At 39.8% G+C, this 24,803-nt stretch overlaps 1 protein-coding gene across 1 annotated transcript in view; it reads right to left on the reverse strand.

Moving 5' to 3' along the window:
- Window positions 1-22,809: 22,809 nt before the first annotated feature.
- The window catches only part of rngtt (RNA guanylyltransferase and 5'-phosphatase), a 48,441-nt gene continuing 46,447 nt past the window's right edge, over window positions 22,810-24,803 (reverse strand). Inside the window, exon 16 of the mRNA XM_085937457.1 lies at window positions 22,810-24,508. Coding sequence (XP_085793583.1) covers window positions 24,342-24,508 — 167 coding nt within the window. The 3' untranslated portion in view covers window positions 22,810-24,341. The remainder of the gene's footprint in view (window positions 24,509-24,803) is intronic.

Raw genomic sequence — 24,803 nt, forward strand, 5'->3', positions numbered from 1 at the left:
CGCGAGGACAGCAAGCCAACTTACACCAACCTGGAAACGGACGGACATGTGTCTCAGACATGGTCGGAGTCATGGAATCACATTAGGAACACCTGCATGATTGATAATTTTTTTTAAATTGCATTTGTCATCATTAGTGTCACAGGTCACCTGGAGCCTATCCCACCAGCCTCTGACTAACATAACATAACTGTATATGTGAGGTTCACCGGCGGGCAACCTGCCGGTTGCAAGGTTCGACTTTAGTTTTAAGTTGTAATATCACCAATCACCACTAGATGGCAGACATTTATGTGCACGTGTACCTAATGCTTTGACCTGTAGATGTTTTTTTCAAACGGCGATGCAGCAGAAGAACAAAAAACTATACATTTTAACACCTGCAGTTAATTTCATTTTAATATTTAAAGATAAGGGGTGTTGAAAATGAATGAATAATATACCTGATGTTATATACTTGTTATTGTGGATCTCATTTAACTACATCACTGAGAGTCAAAAGATTAGACACACCTCTTGCATACAAATGGGATTTTTGTGCAAGTGTACCTAATGTGCCCTGCGATTGGCTGGCAACCGGTTCAGGGTGTCCCCCGCCTACTGCCCGATGACGGCTGGGATAGGCTCCAGCACGCCCGCGACCCTCGTGGGGACAAAGCGGTTCAGAAAATGGATGGATGGATGGATGTACCTAATGTTTTGGTCAGTAGATGTATTTTTAATAGGGGGCTGCAGCAGTACATCTGAGACCCAATAAACAAGATTTACAAAAATGCATTACTACAAATCAAATGTAATGAAATTTCTCCAAAATCACTAGTTTAAAAAAATCAATTTGAGTCAATATTATCTTCATTCTTTTCATTTTTCCTCCCATGAGGATGGTGCTCTCCATGCACATAACACATCCTTGTGTATGTCTGATGCTGGGGGGCTTAAAACGTGCATCTAAACAGTTTTTTTTTTGCAGGTACAGTATATCTAATGTTATTGGTAGTATATAGTATTTGCAGCATTGCTTTTGAGTAACAAACATTTTAACAGATTTCACACTTTTGTTCTAATTGTATTTGATATATGATCAGCATTTTTTTCATGATGATATTAGATTTATATACATTTCTGTCAGGCTTAAAAGTGACTAAAATCTCATGCATTATCCATGCCTGTGTGATATAAAAGAACAAACTTAGTGATGCCATTTGGTAATTAGTTTTGAAATTGTGGAAACATAATGTACTTTGATGTAAAAATCCCTGCTAATACATTAGAATGATCAAAACAACTATAAATGACATGAGAAAAAAGCACCAAAAGATAAAAATTGATTATGTTTTACCTTACATAATTCCCTCTGGTGCACAGATCCGCCCTTTTATCTTTGCACGTTAATCCAAGCCAGAAGCGCAACATCCAGCCTCTTCTAAGATTTTGTAAAAAGAAGCAAAAACAAAGTGTGGTTTAATACAAAGGAAGCTTGGTTGCCATTTTTCATGCAAATTCTACAGACAAATACCAGTTTTTGTGTGCGCGATGAAGTGGTTCTCCTGTTGGAGGATGCGAGCGCGGCTCCTCCAGACGCTCTGTGCTCTCCACACTCCTCTCACTTTTTATAAGGCGTCGCTCCCTCTAAATTACATCACGTGCCTTCATCTACTTTCCCAGCTGGCTGGCCAGTCAGTGCACATGTACAGAAATCCTACTTGAATTCCCAGGCTGCTTTCTTCAATGCAGATCGAGGAGTTCAGACAGAGAAGCATCAAATACAAAAAATTACATTAAAATCAGAATAAAAAGGCTGACCGGGGGGCATAGAAACAAAAGGTTACACAGTGCTTTGCTCTCAAGCTTTTAATAGAATTGAATAGAATTGAAACCAGAATACATCAAAACAGCCAATAATGGGACACTATGAAATGATTGTTTTAGCTCCAGTCCTGCTACTAGTCACCACATGGCGATGGAAAAAGACATTGAAACAAAAAAGCAGACTGCAACGGACAATCAGGACTGCTGAAAAGATAATTGGAATCAACTTCCCATCTATCTAAGACTTGTACCAGTCCAGTGCGTTAAGTGACCAATTAACCTTTGTCAGTGGCTTTGCAAATCTCTAAGCATCTAATTTCCATGTGTTTATTTGGCAAACATCACAAAGTCATGTCAGCCTTTTTTGTTTTTGACACAACGGCTGAATTAGCGTTTTGAAAATCAAGCAAACATGGCCTTTGTTGTACTTAGACAATTGTCATTCAGGTGAGCACAAATTCTGATGAGCAAAAAAAGGTTTTCTTGGCCATGACTCAGTAGTGATCCTTATACATGGCAAAAAGGACCATCACATCTATTGATGTTGAAATCGTGTCTCTTTCTGACTCACAGCCCCCCCATGTGTAAATTCAGCATGCCATCTTTTTGATAGACAACCACAATCCCAGTGAGGACAACTTTTCCAGCACCTTCATTACCTTGGGTGGTTTGTTGCCATTCACATGCACCAGATCACATCCCAATTAATTTGATTGTCATTTGTTTAATAATTAATGTTAATTTTTGTTATTAAAGAGTTTTATTTTAATATAATTAACAGCAGTAAAGTTCTTTTCCATTTATGTTATTTAAAAATGCAAATCCCTGTTTCCCGGAATGAGCTGCATCTGCTTAGCTATGCAAGCAAACAACCTGCTACAGCACACTGTCCACCTAAAAAGTTACATTTAATAGACTATTATTTGCATCCATTTGGCCACGATGCAGCCCGCCAAATGTGACAGTTTCCACTCATTCGTTTGGCATCCTAACCTGTTAGTGAGCAATGAGCGGTGGCTCCGGCAAAAGCTTCTGGCCATCTGGCTTTCAGCTGTGCTACATAACATTTTGTCCTCCACTGACTCACTCTGGATCCATCTATCAGTGAGGAGAGAGAGAGAGGAAAAGCAAAAACAATACAGTTAAGTCTGCCGTAGGAAAACACAAAACTTGCCGGGTGCTAGGTAATGTGTTTGGTCTGAGCATTGGAGGAAGTTTAGGCCACTAATTAATGGAATGGAATCCAGAGGTGCAATAGGTTAATATGTGACATGTTAAGTGCTTCCTTCCCTGCCTCTGGCCTCACATTAACGTGACACTGAATTTGGTCGTCGACTGTGACTTTTTTACATCTTCCCTTCGGGTTTTTTAAGCCTCGTTGGAGTCAAGAGCACAGACTGTGACTCTGAGGGAGAAACAGAACATGGCATTAATCTTTACTCTTATTGGTTTTTTGCTGATCTGAATATTAGCATATGCTTTTTCTAAATAGGCTAAATTGGTGATTAAGGTTTTCAGGCTAAATTTGTGATTAAGGTTTTCACGTGTCAAATGTGCCTGGAAATACTTCACATGCATTTCATGAAAAAGCTCATTTCCCGCAGTACTTTCTCCTAATTTTGTGTTTATTGTTGTCGAGAAAGATGCTGGTACATGTGTGTTTCAGAGAGGCACGCGACTAAAATACGTAAAGCGTCCATATTGGAACAGCTGCACCGTTGATTGGTTCACACTGCGATTGATGAACTTCTATTAGCATTTGTGATGGAGGGATTTAATTAAATCCAACCAGCCAATAAAGGCTGTCTGTGCATGGGCAGTATCAATGTTTGTTGCAAGGTGACAGACGCTTCAACTTGTGTATGTTTGCACAAAGCATGAGCATCATTTGTAAATTGAGATAAGGTCATCATCATTTCAGCATTCATAGTTTTGTGAAATTTGAAACAGATGTGCTAATAGTTATTTCACAGTGTGTCTATTACCAAAAGGAAAAAAAGAAGGTCTTTGGTTCAATTCAGATTTCCATTTCAGTTGCTAACCAAAACGGGAGTACCTACCGAGTTGCATAAGCAGGCTCAAATGAATGAACAAGGGAGTGGAAACTTACAGTAATTGTGTCATATTAATGAGCTTACCTTGTGTGGAGGCAGCAGGGCTCTATTTCTGTGCAAATCTAGCGCGAGGTGAGGTTGGACCGAAAAACCGGTGTTTTGCGTTGTAAGCGCTTGATTTGCCGCCAATCAAAGGCATATAGTACTCAACATGGCGGTAGAAGAAACTGATGAGACAAAGCGCATTTGTAAGGAACTGCAAGCAGTTGGACGTTAACCCCCCCCCAGCAGAAGCGCCCCCCCCTATCTGCAGTTGAGTAAATAAGCAGGCTTGGCCACCATTTGTGCAAATATGGCAAATGCAAGATGGCAAAGCAAAATAAACAAAGTTGCCCGCTTGTCTGAATGACAAGCGCAGCTATACCACAAATTGGCATGTTACCTGAAAAAACCTGCATTATCATATTTATTTTTCATGAAAACCATCACTTTAAACATCTTTGTCACTAACAACCACAATAATCAGTCATTTCAAAAGTGAATAATTTCATTTGCATGTGCTCTGTGATCTGTCATCCAGGTCTTTGTTGAATGACAACAAATAGCACAAGCTACAAAACACTACTGCATCTCCTTACATTTACATCAGTCACTAAATACCCTAAGTGGCAGCAGTTACCAATCAATTCCATTGATTTCTTGGCAGCCAATCAGATAAAACTAGACTTGGATTGACTTTCCTGAGATAACTGCATGACTCACTCCATGTCTTCTTTTGGTGACTAGCTCATAAACTGAGAATCACACGCCAGTCATCCTTGCTAATAAAGCACAATACAACTCTAATAATGAAGTTATTAAAAACAAGCTTGTTTTGATTATTACAGTTTTGTGGGCGATCCATTAGTTTTCAAATTCTACTTTTGTGATAGGTGAAACTGGTAAAGTATGACTCACAACCATTTATACCATATACAGTCCTGGCATCTTTTGTCATTTGTGTGATTTTTTGGGGGTCAGTCAAGTCCTACTTTCCCCCTTGTCACTGACTCCTGTCTGTCATTTCATCCTGGACCGGAAAGTGGCCTGCTCACGTAACACAAATAATCTTAGCACAAGACTAAATTTGTCTGGGGTGTTAGTCCAGTTGCCTAGTGAGAAGAAACTATCTTGCCTGATAGAACCTATTTTGAAGAACAATGCAGCTGGTGCTTTAGTTCTCAGTAAATGTATTCTGGCAACCAATTTAAATGTTGTCCATCAAAGGATCTTCTGGGTCGACGCGAGTATAAGCTACTTGAACCCAGAGAAAAACAAGTCATTCAGCCTTCTGAAAGAAACGTCGTCCGCCATCTTTGATCGCAAGTGATCTCTCTTCTTCCTCATCCGTGCTTGTTTCCTCTTTCTACTTTCCCCAAGTGGACGACAATGTCCATTTCCATTTTCTATTGGCGCCATTTTCCTCGTCTCCTCGGTCCACCGCAACATTGTCACGGAGCTGAATAGCTTCAGTAACTTCAAAGTTTCTTTCTGTATTGAATCAAGCCTGGCCCATTAATGTACCAGTTAAATTAATGGCAGCTTTTCAGTCAGCTTTTTAAGTCAATAGTATACGTTGCAGGAGTGATAAACCTCATCTCTTACTGCAGTGACATTTCTTTTCATTTTTGAGAGACATTTTGGGAATACAACTGGCTTTGACAGCTCAGTGGGCCTAGTGGTAGAGTGTCCGCCCTGAGACTGGAAAGTTGTGGGTTCAAACCCCGGCCGGGTCATAACAAAGACCAAAGATGGGACCCATTGCCTCCCTGCTTAGCACTCAGCATTAAGGGTTGGAATTGGGGGGTTAGATCACCAAATGATTCCCGAGCGCGGCACCGCAGCTCCTCACTGCTCCCCTCTCCCCCAGGGGATGGATCAAAATCACATGGGGATGGGTTAAATGCAGAGGACACATTTCACCACACCCACATGTGTGTGTGTGTGTGACGATGATCATTGGGGACTTTAACAAAACAGAATATTTATCACGACTCAAGGAGATGCCCTAAAACTACTTCGGCAACTTTGTCCAGCAACTTCTTGGAAGTGAGGTGTGCAGTATGAATTCCAATGGAGCATTTATATTTGATCGTTTTAAAAGGTTGAGTGACTTTGAGCTTTCTTAAAAGCAATTTTGGTGATGGGGGGGGCTGAGGACCAGTGTTTGAGATCACCTTGGTTTGGGCTTTTGGGGGGAGGCAGAATGCCCCCCCCGCTGAGAGAGAGTACAGATGGCATGGATGTCCCGGTGTAACACATCCTGCATGAGGTGTGAGACCAGGATGGCCGACCTTGCAGTGCAAAAGGACGGGTGGTTCCATCTGTCCAGGAATTCATTAAGTCATATCTCCCTTGTTGCTAGAGAGATATGACTTAATGACAACGTTATTGTCGACCGTTATAAGATGCTATAAAAATTGTATAGTCAGCTTCATTTTTATTTGAAAAACAATCCCTTTGGGTAATGGACATACTCGGAAAAGTACAGTAATTTATGCAACCGTGTATCTGAAGTGCTTTTTATGTGCACGTTCTTGTACTTTATCTTCAGAGGATGTAAATTGCACTTGCATAGTATGCGCCGCCCATGCAGGTTTTTCCGGGAATTTGGGGCCCCTTGCAAAAAGAAAAAAGGTGCAATGACATTTTATATCACACAATATATTGCCAATTGTCTGTTACAGTTACTGTATTTGGAAATGTATTTTTTAAATATGCATGGATGTCCTATCTTCTAATACATGCAGTAGTTTCACCTAATTAACTGGCCTAATTTCTTTCATCCGGTATTTGTAATGTGCTCCAGGACTAAATGGCACAAATTGGTGTCTATCCATAAATTAAATGGAGCGTCGGCACTGTTTGTCAGTCATTTCGCTCTCTATGTCGATACATAATTTGAGCGGGGTTGTAACATCTCTTTGCAATCTGTCGTTACAAAATGCTGCCAAAAGACAACGCGTGGACCGACCGTCTGCGCGTACCTGCCCGTCTGTGAAGTGCAACCATTCCTAACCCTCCGTTGAATCGGCACGACGGCCTTAGATATGCCGTTGGCATGACAACTACAGAGGGATCTAAATGACACAGCCAAGGCTGAGCACAAACAAAAGCAGCATCATCACTTCATCCACAGAGAAGGATTTGACAACAGAGACGCGCACCAAAGGAAGAAGGCGGCCGATAATAACAAAATGTTCTGAGCCAATTATCCCAGGGAGATGCGAATAGGTACGAGGAAGCTGATTCCACATCAGTAAACGCCGATGACTGGGAGGTGCAGGTATGATGAAGACCGAGGCGAGGACACAGCGTTCAAAAGGAAAAAAGGTGTGGAAAACAGTTAACATCTGCTCCGCTTAACACTTCTGAAGCTCTGGCGTCATGGCAACAACATCCACTTCCAATGAGTGGTGCTACGGCTTCCTGCCTAATAGCAGGCCTCGTTGTCGCACATGATCACGGGGATCTGATCCCCGCCCAAAGCTTCACGGTCAGGATACCCTCATAAACAAACCCACCATTTATTAAAGCCGCATTGCCAGTCTAGTCAGTGTAAGCCTGCAGGAGTCACTTAAAATTATATTGAGAAGGGACAATGGAGATATACACACACACACACACACACACACACACACACACACACACACACACACACACACATGTATATAGACATATATATATATATATATATATATATATATATATATATATATATATATATATATATATATATATATATATATATATATATATATATATATATATATATATATATATATATATATGTGTGTGTACTGGCATGTGTCGTTGGGCCCGACTTAAATAGTGAGCAGGATTTCCTGCTGCGATGTAAAAATAATGGGTAGACGTGGATTTGTGCATTTTGTGCAATGTGTCACATACTAGAACATTTACTAGTACTTGTACATTCACACATTTGGATGGCTTTAAATAAAGACAGACAGGCCAATCAATGACAGTCTGTGCCGTTTTATGTGCTCTCTCGATTTCTTACATTGCTTCATTGTTCAATTGGTTTTCTTTCTGTATAACCTCCACGACTAAAATATTCACATACAAATTCTTCTGAAATGCTTCATTAGTTTAAGCCCAAAATGCATTTTCTCTAGTCTCATTAAATTCTACTTTTTTAAATCATGTGACTGGGACTGTTTTTGCTGTGGTGTCCCAAATCCCCGTGAACAGTAATTAAAGTTTCTCACTCCTCTGCATCTCATCAAAGACAAAAAAAAAAAACTTGCAGAAGGTAAGTGTTCCTTTTTTCAATTACATCAGGGTGTCCAGATGCAAAGTACATACTCATGTCTGCTTGGAGAGTTTTACCTCTGTTCTGTGTGCAGACCAGACTCCAGGTGAACACAGCCTCTCAACTTTAAAGCTTTGATGCAACTAATTGTGATTCATGTCAGTTACCTCAACTGTTTAACATTCTTTCTCAAGTTGACAACTATGAGTTTCCTTAAACTTCACTCTTATAATATATGTGGCTTCCTTTAATATTTTAGCTGGGGTTCACTTTCACAACAAAATTGTTTTTCTAATTAAAATGGCCTAAAGAAACACGATTGCAATCGTGAAGTTGTGATCATGTTTAATCAAAGCTATTATTCAGACCAGTGGTGGTTAACAAAGTTGACATTTCCCTTTTAATTCATAATAGTTTGTAATTGCGGCAGCTCCCACAGCAGGTATCTAATCAAATGAACAAAGGGGAAACTCGGCACTCAATGAAATCAGTTAGTCCATGACTAGGAATTGGGAGAAGCTTTCCTATGAAAACGGTGGAAGAGTGGTTAAGAAAAGTGCTTCATAGCAAGAAAATTGTCGTGCGTGTTTTTTCAATGTATTTGTGGGTCTTGCTCCAGTTTCCTCCCATAGCTAAAAATATACAGTGCATGATTAATTTCCAGTTGGTGTCTATGCCTAAAGCACTTACACAAAATCGAAATTGGTCCAGGGTGACTTGGCACTGTTCCTCAAGGATCAGATGCATGGAGAGAACACATTTCACTGTCTAATGTACATGAGACAGAATATAGTACCTTTAGGAAGAGATATGGGACGTAAGGTGGGTCAGATGGCATGCAAGTAGTAAGGGAAGCTGGAAGGAAAGTAGGTCAGTTGATCGGGCAGGTAGGAAATAAGATTGGCGGGATGGAAGATTAGTGGGTGGGTAAATATGTAGATGGTTGTGGACTGTATGGAAGAAGATTAGGAAGGAGGAAGGTACGTAAATAGGTATGGACAAATGTAGGGCAGTTTATTAGTGGGTATTAAAGAAGAGTATTTTGAAGAAAAGTAGCTATTTTGATTGATACAAGTAGTTGATATTTGGAGTGACACAGATGGTTTGATAATATTGTTGTAATATGATAGTTATTTGAAATATACTTTATATATCATTATATGGGTCTGTGGAATAATTAGAAATGCAACTTACAACAGGTTCGACGTCAGCATATGCGGCGCATACACTAAAAGTTCATAAAGCAAGATCGATGGATTTAATGAATTGGAGTGACACAGATGGTTTGATAAACGTGTTATTTATGTAATACTTACTTGAATAACTCTGAATGTTACATCAGGCCCGTTCTTAGCTCCTCGTTTGTGTATGTCACGTTAGCATATCGTATCGTTTAGCCTGTTGTTGCTGGTTCATGTCTGTTTTTTGTGTTGGATTTTGACAAATAAATTTGCCCCAAAAGTGCGACTTATACTCTGGTGTGACTTATATATGTTTTTTTTCTCACTTTATTGTGCATTTTATGGCTGGTGCGACTTATACTCCGGAGCGACTTATAGTCCGAAAATTACGGTAGGTGGTAGACAAGCTGAAAAAAGGGTGGAAAGGGCTGTCATCTTCCGTGCCTTGCCTTAATGTATGCATGGAAACTTTGGCAAACTTTTGATGGCTGAGGAGGAGGAGGAGGTGTGACGGAATTGACAAGGCGGCATGTTGAAGGGTGCTTATTTGTGCACAGTAAATGGAAAACAAAGGAGGAGGGGGGAGGGAATTACCGCATCAGGAAAGATAAGGTCTGGGGAGAATCATTACATCAAAAAGAAAAATGCTCTTTGCTACACTGGGCATTTTCAAGAGCGAGAGAGAGATTCAGATTAGCCTTAAGAGTTTGGATGGACATGAATGGACAAATAGCATTTATACAATATCAACAAAGAATTTGTACAGCATTTACAGTCGACTAGTTCAATGATGAACTATGCATTTAATTTCTGTTTTTTGTTTTGTTTTGTCTTGTTCAATGGACAGGAGGAAAGTGGAAAATAAACACAAATACATAGCACTCAATGAATACTCAATGAATCCTTAATTCAATCACATTGGACTATACTGCAAATGGTGGCAATGTGCGCAAATGTTTAAATATGTATTAGGAAAAGTTCAAATTCACAATTATAGGATGAGCAGGCTTTGGATAAAAAATAGTATAGATTTTAGCCATGCATGAACTCGTGACATATGCCTGACCTTTAGTACAAAGAGCCATGCATTATTCATTGGGAAATTAAGCAAAATGTTAAAATATTCCATCCTGGTGCTGTATGCAGCGTTTTGTCCATAATCATTACAAAGAACAAGCCGGGGTGCATATTTTAAAAAGTGTTTGGCATTCAAGCCGATTAGAGATCATGTCTTGGAGCCAAAATTCTCCGACATTATAAACTGAGGCCAGACATTTTAGAGTGATTCACAATAGATGACAGAGTACAGATGAGGTGATTTAGGTTCATTTTGCTTGTCATGTTTGACCATCTGTCTCAAAAAATGACCTACTGGAGGACATTCTCACTCCACTTAATGTTGTTCCCTCTTAGGTTCTTCCCACCACAAAGCTTACGTATGTAATGCGCTCAACTCATGTCTGGCCACGTCTCATGGAGGGCATTTCTGTCCAGAACCTCAATATTGGTGTCCCTCAGGGCTAAGGTTATTACAGGTAATAAAAACTAAATACAAAATAACAAAAACTAACATTGGATAAACTGTTTCGGTAATGAAATAAAATAAAAACAAAAAGGCATTAAGAAAAACAAAAAACTAAATGAAAGAACATATTGTCCTAAAATAAAAAAATATATAATAAAAAAAATATATAATAAAAAAAATCAAAAATGTATAACCCTGCTCAGGGCACCATACTGAACCCGGTGGTGTTTTTTCTCTCTTTTGCTCTCAGTCATTTGAACCACCTTAAATTATTTGTACACGTTATTCTAAAATAATATGGGGGATAAGCTTTGTATGATAGCCTACCGGTGGACTGAATTGTCCCTACACAGCAACTACATATTACATGTTTTGGGGAATGGGAGGGATAATCTTTACTTGGTTTTCTGTTTTTGTCTTTTTCAAAACTGCCACAATCAATAAAAAAGACCTAGAAAAAAAGTAAAAGGCAAAACGCTTAGGGCTAAATGAAGCCCGGCATTTCTCAGCTCACCGTCGTGTATCAAAGAGCCCGCCAATGACTCCAGGCCGTGTCATTAGTGTGTCTGGAAGCCGCGGAGAGGTCTGCCTGACAGAAATCAAAAGCATTCCCGTAGAGGGGAACAGCATAACCTGTTAAAAAAAAAAATTCTGCTATGACATTAACGGTGCTTTTAGCCAAGTGGACCGGCAAGTGGCATTGGAAAATAAGTCAAATACGCTCACTCGGTTTGCCATTTAGAATGTAGCATTTCCTTTTAATGACAAAATAAATGCAGATATGATTTGAATGTAAAGAAAGTATTAATAAATCTTCCCTTTGCTTCCTCTGGTGCATTTTTTCACTGGTCAAATATTGAGCTAAGAATATTGAGGAGCACCTTAGCACGACTTTGGGGATCTCACACTATTATGGCATGGATTTAACTTTTGTCACATATTCAATATTCATTCTGCAGCCTGCAGCTTGGTTATTTCACAACAGGTTTTTATGATTTTCTAATGATGTTTAAAACCTTTTCGGACAGCTGGGGATCAGTTTTGGTTAGAAAGTAAGGGGAAAAACCCTCAGCCAATCTGAATTCTGGTTTGATATGAGAATCATTAAAATACAGACGTGGATACCGTTAGAGTGGTGCTCACTCTAATTTATTCGCAAGAACCACACGGGAGAAAGTATGCCCTTTGAGCACTTGCAAGTGGAGAATTCATTCGTCACTGTGCATACAGCGATGTTCGAACGAAGTCTGACTTTGGATTCTTGCAAGAGTATTTATTGAGAGAAAGCAGGGTGGGGGTGAGAGTGGACAGGATGGGGTGAACCCCTGGCCTCTGGTCAAATCATAGCAGGGGGTGCTTTACGATGTTGTGTAAACAAAACAACTTTGATTGCATCCTCTGCCGCTGGTCAATCAGTTCAAGGGATCTTAGCACTTTGTTTTACTACTTTGTTAAGACAGGACACGTTTGGTTGATTATTACAGGTTACATTCCAACATAAGCATAGGATCAAAGATAATCTATCAACCCTAACAGATACAAAACAGAATGTTGGCGCTAGTGTTCTCTCAGCTATGATGTGCCCGTTTTTATGATGTTCTATTATCTCTAATGGCTCTAATGACAAAGAAGGCAAATTACTGCCATGAATGAGAAACACTTTCATTGAAAGGGGTGGGGGGTGTTTTTTTTTACATTCGGACCAAATCATCAAACCTGACCTTGAGTGTGGATGCTACATACATATAATGGCAGACATCTTATGAAACAGCTCTCAATTTGATGAACAGCACTTTGACATCCATGCATACAGGATGAGAGAAGAAAAACGTGAACCTTATGTCCAATTGTCAAAGAGAGCTTAGACCATTCGAATCCTAATTTAAAAACTGCAAATGCTGATGTGTCCATTTGCAATTAGTTTAGCAATTTCACGACACATTTTATTGCCAGAGCATTTGTTCCGACTGTGACCATGACTGCTGAGCTGAATGTGAAGATTTCAACCATCCCTGATAAAAAGGCGCTTCTTTAGAATACATTTCCAGGGATATAGAAAAACAACAACTTAATGACAGAAATAGATTAGTTTTTTGTGTTGTTGTCAGTTTGCTGGTAAAGAGGACAGATTTTACTACAAAAGAGCTGTTTTCAACACTCGAATGTTTTTTTTTTTTGTGTAATAGTCTGCAGGTTTTGATAACCAAATTTAGGTGATTCCAGTCTTCAAGGTTCATTACCTGCAGGGACAATTATTGTTGGCAAGAGGACATGAAAAAAAACCTGATTTAACTTACTTTACTGTGTATTACAACCATAATGATGTGTGTGATGTAAAGCCTACATTTTTCACAAACTATATTGTGAACAACAAAATGTTCTACATTTAAAAAAAAAAAGATTACTTTTCAATTTCCTGGTTTAGTGTGAAATGTTCCTACCCTAATCTAAAATCAGATATGAAACAAAATGGCTTAACAGGCATGACTGGCATCTATAAAGCTTCTTATTTTCCCTGATTCACATTGCCAAGAGGATGAACAAAATGTATTTTTCATGGTGTGTCCTCAAATGCTTGACCTGCATGTTTGAAGATTTCATCACTACAAATCTCACAGGGTTATTTTCTGCAAGCAGTCAAAGTCAACTGAGTAAAAAAAAACAAAATTTTTGCGCTTCATGTTTTCATCTGTAACCTGCAAATGGAAAAATTACTAGCGGCAGTGGGCTAATAATTGCGACTGACTTTGTTGAGATGTAAAACCACAGTTACTAATTTGCAACAGATTTCTTTTCCAGTATATCATCACACACCCAAAAAGAAGTACAAATTGTTGCTGATTGCTTAAAAAACAATTTGTAAACTGCATTTGCCCAAAAATCCAGACTGACTTCAACCAGAGTGTGATAGGTAAATGCTATAATGTTCTGTACCGTATTTTTTCGCACTATAAGGCGCACTGGATTACAAGGCGCACCCTCATTGATTTTTTTATTTTAGAAATTATTTCATATATAAGGCGCAAGGATTAAAAGGCGCATAAAATAGAAGCTATACTGCAACAAACTGAGGTTGACTAGGGTTGCAGTATGCATCCACTAGCCAATAACCAATGAGTCCTCTGTAAACAATCGCGTTTCTCAAACTAGTATCTTTGATAAAATGATCGGAACTGACTAAAGTTCAATCTAACACATTGGTACGGCTTACTTATGTTTCCCTTCCATATCGATCCGTAAATTTACTTGAAACATTAATGGAGCAGCTTATTTTGAAATGAAATAGCCTCGTACCTATAGCAGCTATCATTATAGCATTAGCCACCCGCAAACTCCCATCAGCCTCAGCTCGCAGACTCCCATGAGCCTCAGCAAAGTGTCGTGGCAGCCGCCTGTAAACTAACAAACTATCTCCTATAAAATGATCGGAACTGACTTAAGTTTGATCTAACACATTGGTGCTGCTTACTTATGTTTCTCTTCCATATTGAGCCGTAAATTTACTCAAAACATTAACGGAGCAGCCATATATAAGGCGCTCTGCATTATAAGACGCACTGTGGTTATTGAGTAAATTTTAAGTTTTTAAGTGCGCCTAAGTGTGGAAAATACGGTAATTCATCCTTTGTGTACATCGAGGAATTGTAGTGGGGGGGAAACACGTACTATATCTGCTTTGAAACATTGCCTGTACAGTTCTATAATGGTGATTGTTTCTGTTATTTACTTGGGGGAAAATTGTATTTGAAAATGAGAGGTCAGCAGTATTGTAGAACGGATTGCTTTTGACCTTTGAGGTGTCAGTGTATTTAATTTTAACACTGTACACCAGTAGTGTCAAACCCTTTTTCCATTGTGGGACATGCACCGCAGGGAGTCGGACATTGATGAAACTCAGTACAGTAAATGTCATATAAAATGGGACATAAACAGCTTGAATATATTCTTTTAGCAAAGAGAAGTTGGTCTTTTTTTAGGAAATGAAAATGACGGACAGTAAGAGCTTCGAACAGTCTGAATTATAAAATTGATATTGGCATTTGGTATGGCTTCCCAAAGATGGCGCTTTTGTATTACGCACTCTCAAGAAAATCATGGTGATCCTTTCCAAGGAAAGTCCACTTCATTTTCTTGAAGCTTTACCCCATAAAAAAAAAAAAAGTCTCCTTTCATCACCAAAATCCAATGAAGTGAAATCAGTCTCCTCTTTACTTGAGTGACTGCAGATCGGCATCTTAAAAGCAATAATTACATTTTACGTTGCCTTAAAGAACCCCCACATGTAATTTAATTTACTTTTAAGCTCCTGCAGTAACTACAAATTAACAGCTGTAAATATGGATAGTCATAGCCAGAAGTAGTCAATAAATTCACTTACTGAACAAAACAAAAAGCTAGCCAGGACACAATGCTAGCATAATTTTGAGATGTGTCCTGGCTTGTCCACCAGAATTAAAAATTGTAGTCACCATAGTTATTTAAATAATCAAAGGATTCATATCACAAAACAAATGAAGGTCAGCATATTTGCTATTTAATTTTAATGTTTTATGTTAGTCTGAAGGAAATAACTCCTAGTTTCACACAGGCACCTTATGTCATCACCCTTAAATCAAAGTTTGTCGCACGTCCACCTTCAAGTTTGGTGAGAAGCAATTTGTTAGCAACCTGCAAGCCTTCAGCAAAATGCTATTCAAGCTTTTTCTTTAGTCTATTAACTTGAGTGCGCGTAAGAACCATAGTTCCATACAGTAAATGTTATATAAAACCCCCCCCCCCGACATATTGTCGGGGGGGGGGGGGGTGTTTGCAATAAATTACTTTCCACTTTTGTTCTCCAAAAATATGGCGTTTACTTTGTGTCAAGTCAAGTCAAGTCAAGTTTATTTGTATAGCCCTAAATCACAAGCAGTCTCAAAGGGTTTCATATAGACAAACAATTGACAATTATTCTTAAAGCATCCCCTGATCTTGAGCTACCAAAAGGGCAAGGAAAAACTCAAAAAAACCCTACCAGGGGAAAAAATGAGAAACCTTGAGAAGGGACCACAGATGGAAGGATCACCAGGTTGCAATGGATGCAAAGAGGGCACATAAAATACATAATATGGAAATCAAAAAGTGGATGTCCAGGCCAAAGCGAATAGCTGTCGGAGGAGCCCTCGATCGTACTGGCAGTGTCTTCGAGGAGGGTAATCCGCTGCAGTTCCCTCATCCTGAATTTAGTCCATGAGAATCTAGATACCCGCTGTCAGCTTCCGTGTCACCTAACCACCTCCCCAGCCGAGGAGGGGTGGGGGAAGTTGGGTCGGGGAGAGGGAGCAAAAACAAATTCCAGCCGAATCGGCCACTACAGGTTAATTAAAGGCCATATCATCGAAATATGTCTTTAAACATGTCTTAAATGTTTCTACTGAGGTAGCAATTCTAATATCCATTGGTAGGGCATTCTAGAGCTCTGGAGCCCAAATAGAAAGTGCTCTAGCCCCTGCAGACATTTTCTTGGCCCTCGGTGTCACTAAAAGACTAGCGTTTTGCGAACGAAGGTTACGAGACGGAACATAACGAACAACTAGGTCGATGAAATATGAAGGCGCTAAGCCATGCAATGTTTAATTAAATGGACCGGGAGCCAGTGTAAATTGGCTAATATTAGGGTAATGTGATCAAATTTTCTTGTCTGTGAGAGCAGCCTTGCAGCAGCATTTTGTACTAACTGTAGACTTTTGATGCTGGACTTGGGAAGACCAGAGAATAATGCATTACAGTAGTCCAGGCGCGACGTGATAAACGCATGTATAATAATTTCCGCATCACCGGTCGAGAGAATTGGGCGAATTTTAGCAATATTACGAAGGTGAAAAAACGCAATTCTGGTCATATTCTTAATGTGCTTTTGAAAGGAGAGCGTTTGGTCAAATATTACCCCGAGATTAGTTACAGTATCACTCTGAGTGATAGTACCGTTATCTATTGTTATGGTGGTTTCCTTAAATAAATATTGATAACGAGCTGGACCAATTATCAACATCTCAGTTTTATCTGGGTTAAGACGAAGGAAGTTGAGAGACATCCATTGCTTGATCTCCGCGAGGCACGCCTCAAGATTACAACAGTCCCGCGGATCTGTCATTGATAATGGCATATGAGTGTCATCCGCGTAACATTGAAAACTAATATTGTATTTAGGTATTATGTCCCCAAGCGGAATCATATAAATATTAAATAGAATTGGTCCTAGTACCGATCCCTGTGGGACACCACACGTAACCTTATAGAGCTCAGAGGACATATTGCCATGGACCACTCGGTGTGTCCTGTCTGATATGAGTGAAACCAGCATAGTGCTGACCCTGAAATACCAACACAACCTTTAAGACGCTCTAATAAAATATCAAAGTCTACAGTGTCGAAGGCAGCACTAAGATCGAGTAGTAACAATACCGCTGAAGTGTTTGAATCCATAACTATGAGGAGATCATCTTTAGCAAGTGCTGTCTCAGTGGAATGATTAGCTCTAAAACCAGACTGAAAAAATTCAAATCGATTATTAGCGACCATGTAATCAATAAGATGCTGCACTACTACTTTTTCAAGAAGTTTTGCTATGAATGGGAGATTTGAAACTGGCCTATAATTACTGAGACAGTCCGGGTCAAGATTTGGTCGCTTAAGTAGCGGTTTAATGATAACAGTTTTAAAGGCTGTTGGCACTATCCCAAAGGAGACAGACATATTAATTATATTTAAGACGGACGGTCCTAAGATTTGAAATAATTCTTTAAATCGTTTGGCTGGAAGCGGGTCGAGTAAACATGTTGTTTGTTTAGCCGCACTAAATAATTGTGTAAGCCTTTCGAGGGACACGTTTTTAAAATTTGAAAGGGTTATTGCATGATCGTCAGCGCCGGTAATCGGCGGTCTTGACTGAGCGATCGGAATGGTCATCTTGATCTCATCCCTAATGGACTCAATCTTTCGAGCGAAGAATTTCATGAACTCGTCAGCTGAGTGAAAGGAGCTATCGGGGGTCGGCTGGCGTAGTGTTAGCTTTGCCACTGTATCAAATAGGTATTTAGGATTGTTTTTATTGAGATTAATGACTTGCGAAAAATAACGTGTTTTTTGCTAAGATAAGCGCATCTTTATATTTCAGGAGGCTGTCGCGCCATGCCTGATGGAAAACCTTAAGTTTGGTTAAACGCCATTTGCGTTCATGCTTTCTACATAATTGCTTAAGCGTACGCGTTTCATCCGTGAACCACGGAGTAGGCAATCTATGGCGAGTTTTCAGACGTAGCGGCGCCACAGAAAATTTATTAAGTAATGATCACACAAAACAGTAGTGTATGGCAGTACTGTTATATTTGAGGTTGCCAGTCCTCGGGATAATACCAGATCTATGGTATTTCCATTTTTATGCGTTGCTGCCTGTACGGCTTGCGTAAAACCAAACGTATCAGTTAGAGTCTGAAATGCTGAAGTAAGTGGCTCTGACGGTAAATTCATGTGGATATTAAAATCGCCCATGATTATTATATTATCCGCATTTGTCACTAGATCAGCCATGAATTCTGAAAATTCGAGGATGCGCCACATGTGAGCTCACAAAATTTGGAGGCGAGGCCTCATTAAGCGGTAGCAGTTCATTAGGTTTTAACCAGGTCTTGCAAAGACCAAATACATTTAGATTATGTTCCGTGATGAGGTCATTAACGAGAACTGCTTTCGTATGAAGCGATCTAATATTCATAAAACTGAGTTCAAGTGTAATCCGTCGATCAGGGTTCGTATCTATCAAAGGATTTTTAAACGAAATGAAAGTAAGATTGTGTTCTCTAGGCCTGACATCACCTCTCAATTGTTTATTTGCGCGGTGGGATGATACGACCGTAGGAATTTGATAATAAATATTTGGTACACATGTAATATTATCTGAAAGAGGCACCCTATCATCAGCTATACCGGTCAGGGTGGAGCGATTGGATTTGTCTACTACCGATTGGATTTGTCTACTACCTCAGTAGAAAGTGTGTTCACATGTACTGTAGCACTATTCAAACCGTGACGCTCTAGTCTACACAAGGAGCTATGTGCATGCTGGAAGTCTAGCCTAGCGGTAGTTAACTTTGTCAGTTGTTTACAATACATTTAGTCCAGTGATTGCTTTTGTGGCCTTCGTGGGCCGTTTCTTTAATTACTTTGACATGCATGAAGTCATAATTAATAGAAGCAAAGCCCCACAGCTACAAGGAGGAGGTCTATCAAAAATGAAAATTGCAATTTTTAGTGCTGTGCAGCTACTCTGAAATTGAACGTTTGAAGATGTCTTTCTTGTGTTAATAGACTACTTTTTAGCTTAATTAAAAATATCTCTCTCTGTGGACAACGATTTTGATGGATTTAATGATTTGGACTGACACGGATGGTTCGAGAAAATTATTGTTTATATTATTGTTATTTGATATATACTTTATATCTAGTTATATGGCCTGTGGAATAATTTGAACTGCAACTGACGACGAGTCCGATGTCAGTGGTGCGCCGCACACGCGGCGTTGTTTACACAAAGGACGAAAAATTCTATGGATTTAATGATTTGGAGTGACACAGATGGTTTGATTCATGTGTTCTTTATGTTATAATTATTTGAATCACTGTTAATGTTACGTCAGGCCCGTTCTCAGCTCCTCGTTTATGTTTATGTCACGTTAGCGTACCGTATCGTTTAGCCTGTTGTTGCTGGTTCATGTCTGTTCTTGGTGTTGGATTTTGTCAAATAAATTTGCTCCAAAAGTGCGACTTATACTCCGGTGCGACTTATATATGTTTTTTTTCACTTTATTGTGCGTTTTATGGCTGGTGCGACTTATACTCCGGAGAGACTTATAGTCCGAAAATTACGGTACTTGTTTTAACTTTACAATAAAGTAAATCGACAAAAAATTGAAATTTTTTTTTTTACTTTGTGTTACATTGTAATATATATATTTTTTAAATAACTCTTTATATCAGGCATGTCCAAAGTCCGGCCCGCGGGCCAAATCCAGCTTCCGGTGAGATTTCATATGGCCCGCAGCTTTGGTCTTACAAAATGCGACTTGGCCCGCCTGCACTGTCAAACTGAATAAAAAAAATCATGAAACTTGAAACTGTAATTCCTCCTATTACCAAAGGGTGGCACCCCAACCCCTCTCCGCTCATTTCTGCCATGGCGACTGTAATGAAAACGAGGAAAGTTGACATTGAAGGCCATCGCTTTCAAGAGAAATGGGAATTACGATACTTCTTCACTGAAAATCAAGGCAATTGTGTTAATTTGCAAAGAGGCGGTTGTCTTGTCTAAGGATTTCACCCCAAAGAGACCCTATCAGACTAAACAAGCTAACACATACAACAAGCTAACAGGGAGTGACCGCGCTGATAAAGTGAAGAAGAGCCAAGCTGAACTGGCATCACAACAGAGATTCTTCACTCGGGGCTGTGAGTCAAAAGTAAATATTACTAAAGCAAGCCACGAAGTGGCCATGTTAATACTGTTGATGTTATGAACCTGTAGACATGACACAAACTATTACTTTCTGAAAGATTTTGTAAATGACAAGAGTAAAATTAACTTGTTTTAAGTTTTAATAATAACAGACAACTTTGCATTACTTATAACTCCCGTTTAAAATGTTCATGAGGAAAAATTAATTTTAAACTCATGTGAATTTAAGGTATCTCTTTCAGTTTGTTCAATGTTATCTGACTCTTCAGATATGAATGAAAGGAAGAATTTCTGTTTTTAGAGTTGTTCACATCTGCCTCAGTGGCTTACATTTGGTTATTTTGTCATTTAAAAAAATAACGACAATTGGGACAATGAGATTTGTTTTATAACAGTGTGTATTCGCATGAAATTTTGTAGTTAAAAAATGTCCTGATAAAACTATTGGCCCACGGGCCCCTTCACATTATTTGGACATCCCTGCTTTATATATAATATTTATTTGATAAATTCTCTTTGCTCTTTCTAACAAATTAACACTCTCCAGAAGCATATGTGTGTGTGTGTGTGTGTGTGTGAGTGTGTGCGTGTGTGTGTGTGTGTGTGTGTGTGAGCACCATTAAATTTTATTTATAAGTTGTGCGCCATGGTACTTTGTTTGGGACTCAGTGGCTCAAGACCTAATATAATAGGCGATGTGTCACATCATTGTAAAAAGCTTTGAGTCCAAATGTGCATTAACATATCCATGAAAACAATGCGGCAAATGATGAAGACAAACCACAAACCACCACCTCCTAATTGACCCCCCCCCACCTCCTCCCCCTCTATGAAGACATCAGTGGCATTATCACCTTTTCCGTCAAATGGCACTGCGAGGAGCAATATGTGATAATGAATTAGTGGTGCCCTGACTCCCTGACTAAAGCCAGGAAAAATGTGTGCAATTAAATTTCCAATCTGAGCATATTAATCGCATCAAACATTTCAGCGAAACGTGTTATTACAAGCCACCTGATAAAGGACACAATGTGCTAGTTTACTGAGCAATGATGACAAATGACTGCTTGACCATCTTTTGCCCCCCTGACCAACAACATATGAATACCTCATTGAGCATGTAGATTAGGCAGCAAGAAAGATGATTTAATATTTGCTTCACGGGTTGCGGCACCCTAACCAAGAGAGAATGCCGAGCCTCATAATGTCAAGCGGTGCCACCTGTGCTCACTCGGTTGTGTTTACATGTTCACATCACAGCCATCGCCTGCTGCACTCCCAGCGACTTGCAGAAACCACTTGGCGTTATTAATGCTAAGGATATTCCCAGTGATGCATTGTTACTGCAAAAAAGGTGAAGAGGCTTTGATGAGAGTCAGCTAACTTCCAACTGCAGCCTGGAAGGGGTCGGGGCACCTCGCGAGTGTGCATCTCATCCATCTCCGCTATTACAACAACAGTCGCCTGTGGCACCCACAGGCAGGGCCTTAAAACACATGCACACTTGATTTGTTCCAGCCTCCACTCCAATGATTTACATTCACTCAATCCAGCACACGGCGTGACTAAACCCAACTGCGTCAGCCTCATTCTCAAAATAAACACACATTCTGCTCCCCAAAAAGCCAGAAAATAACATCTGTGCGGGAAACGCAGATTTCAGTACTATTTCTTCATCCTTTTTCCTTACATGCAAATAGAAATATTCTCGGTAATTGTATTGACTACATCAGGCCACCTCCTTCCCCACTTCTTGTTAAGACAGAGTTGAGAGCTGACAAGTAAATTAGCTCTCTGGGTGACAGTGCATGAGCTACTTTGGGGATCTGGATAAGGACGGTGGAAGGAATAAAGAGTCAAGCTTTTTTTTTTTTTCCACTGAGCAGAATATATCAGTAGGTGAAGAAGACGACCCCCTAAATGTATGTTAAAACGGGGACTGTTGATTAATTGCATCTTGAAGCAAGTGAGGAAATATGGAACATACTTCATTCAGTCTCAAATGGTTAGCTGTACAACAAGGGAAGTCGCACTAAATCAATTTGATGGCACACCTCATCTGGGCAGATTTATTCTTCTCCAACAAGTCTCGCTGGATTAGCATTCTTGGTGACATCATCTTCCGACTCAGTCTTACAAAAGTGAAGACATCATTTCCATTATACCAAACTCAAAGAATTGTTTTCATTTTCATTCAAATCCATCATCACACAAAAAATACAACATCATTCCAATGCCCTGTTCTTTATAATAATCACCAATGGTCAAATATATCATCCATCCAGGGTCACATAAGGAAACTCAATTTGAGATAAAAAAATATCTATAATAATAATAATGCTAATTTTTATTATTAAATAAGTAATAAGTAAGTAAATAAGTAAATAAGTAAATAAAGAAGTAAATAAATAAAAAACTACCGTAATTTTCAGACTATAAATCGTGGATTTTTTCTTAGTTTGGCTTGGGGGGGGGGCGATTTATACTGAGGAGCGACTTATATGTGAATTTTTTCACAAATTTTCAAAATTCACATAAAAAAAAAAGAAAGTGAAACCGCGGTAAACGAACTGCGATGTAGCAAGGGATTACTGTAATTTGAATTTCAAGTGACGTCAGCAGCGCGGCAGTTGTTTACATAAAGGACAAAGATTCGATCACGGGATGACGAAGCTGACGAAGGGCCGCATGTACTACCGGCATCATTAGCGGCTTTGTTTGTAAGTGACACGGAGGACAAAGAGTTTGAAGGATTTAATGATTTGGAGTGACACAGAAGGTTTGAAAAACTATTATGGCTTTTACGCACGCCCGGTCCGACTCGACGGAGCTCTCTTTCACCTCCGTGGATGGAAGTCGGGGGCCGGCGCTCGGCCGGGTGGCTGTCCGGGGACGGTGGATGGGGCTTGGACATGGCTTTTACGCACGCCCGGTCATACTCTACGGAACTCTCTTTCACCTCCGTGGATGGAAGTCGGGGGCCGGCGCTCGGCCGGGTGGCTGTTTGGGGATGGTGGATGGGGCTCAGACATGGCTTTTACGCATGCCTGGTCCTATTCTATGGAGCTCTCTTCCACCTCTGTGGCTGGAAATGCCACCTCCGGGGATGGAAGTCCACGCCGCCACATGCCTGGAAGTCGACTTTAATCGAGGAATTTAATCGATGGATTTAATGATTTGGAGTGACACAGATGGTTTGATAATATTGTTGTAATATAATAGTTATTTGAAATATACTTTATATATCGTTTTATTGGGTCTGTGGAATAATTAGAAATGCAACTTACGAGTCCGACGTCAGCAGCACGGCGCATATGCGACCTATATTCCGGAGCGACTTTTAGTCCGAAAAATACGGTAAATAAATAAATAAATAAAATCAGATTCTGCTGTAGGTTTTTTGGGGAGAGCAGATTGATTTTCCACTTGTCCTGTCTGTGGAGTGTGTGTCATCACTGTGTTACATTCCCGCCCATCTGTGTAGCCTTTAAATCTACAGATGGCCTTCATTTGGACAACTTGGAGTCTTCACATCCAAGCCAGATCTATTTTGTGCTCTCTCTCCTTTTCATTGGAAAAATCAAAACCTTGCAGTGGCAGAAACAAAATGACATCTAGAAAGCAGATTTTTTTTTTTAACGTGGGTAAAATTTCAAAGCAAATCAACAGCTTGTGAAGATTTGTTGATGATGTTTACTCTTCCAATACAAAAAGGCAATCAACCAACTTCGCAAATGGCTCAAAATCAACATGTTTTTTTTTTGTTGGTTTATTTGAACAAGACGCCAGCAAATAAAACTACAAACAATAATACAAGGTCAATTAAATGTAACCACACAGACAGGTTGGTGAGTGGATATGGATGCCTTAAAATATGATTTTCCATTAGGCAGGTGGTGGCTGGTGATACAGATGATCAGTGGTTGTAGAAAAGTCCAGAGCGACCAGACCCGGTTCACTACAGTAGAGTCTATTGGATGGACTGGTTGGGTCTCTTCGGAGGGGGAGGGGGCATTAGCTCAGAATCGGGGTCTGTTTGGTGTTTGCGAGTTTGGGCTTGGACTGCTTGAGGGCAACGGTCCACGTATTCCAACAAGATTTTCTTGGTGACAGGTTCCTGGATGCTTTTGCATACCGCTGGGGAAAAAAACAAGGGATGGGAGGAATAACCGTCAAGGAGCGGCTTGAAGAAATTCTTGTTGATGCTGTGTGGGAGGCATTATTAACTCATTCACTGTGGTTGACGTTTATATTCGAGAGTGAAAGAAGAATTTAGTCTCTTTAGGTACATTTTAGGGCTTCTACTACTGTATTGACACGGATCACTCAAAAAGATTGAAAACGGCTGGCGGTGAATGAGATTAACTGGAGTGGCAACAACCAACAGCAGCCAGGATTACAATGAGTGACAGACGAGCATTTGGCCATTTGG

Source organism: Syngnathus leptorhynchus, chromosome 18 (genome assembly GCF_054491065.1).
Source record: "Syngnathus leptorhynchus isolate UIUO chromosome 18, UIUO_Slep, whole genome shotgun sequence".
In the NCBI taxonomy this organism is placed as follows: domain Eukaryota; kingdom Metazoa; phylum Chordata; class Actinopteri; order Syngnathiformes; family Syngnathidae; genus Syngnathus; species Syngnathus leptorhynchus.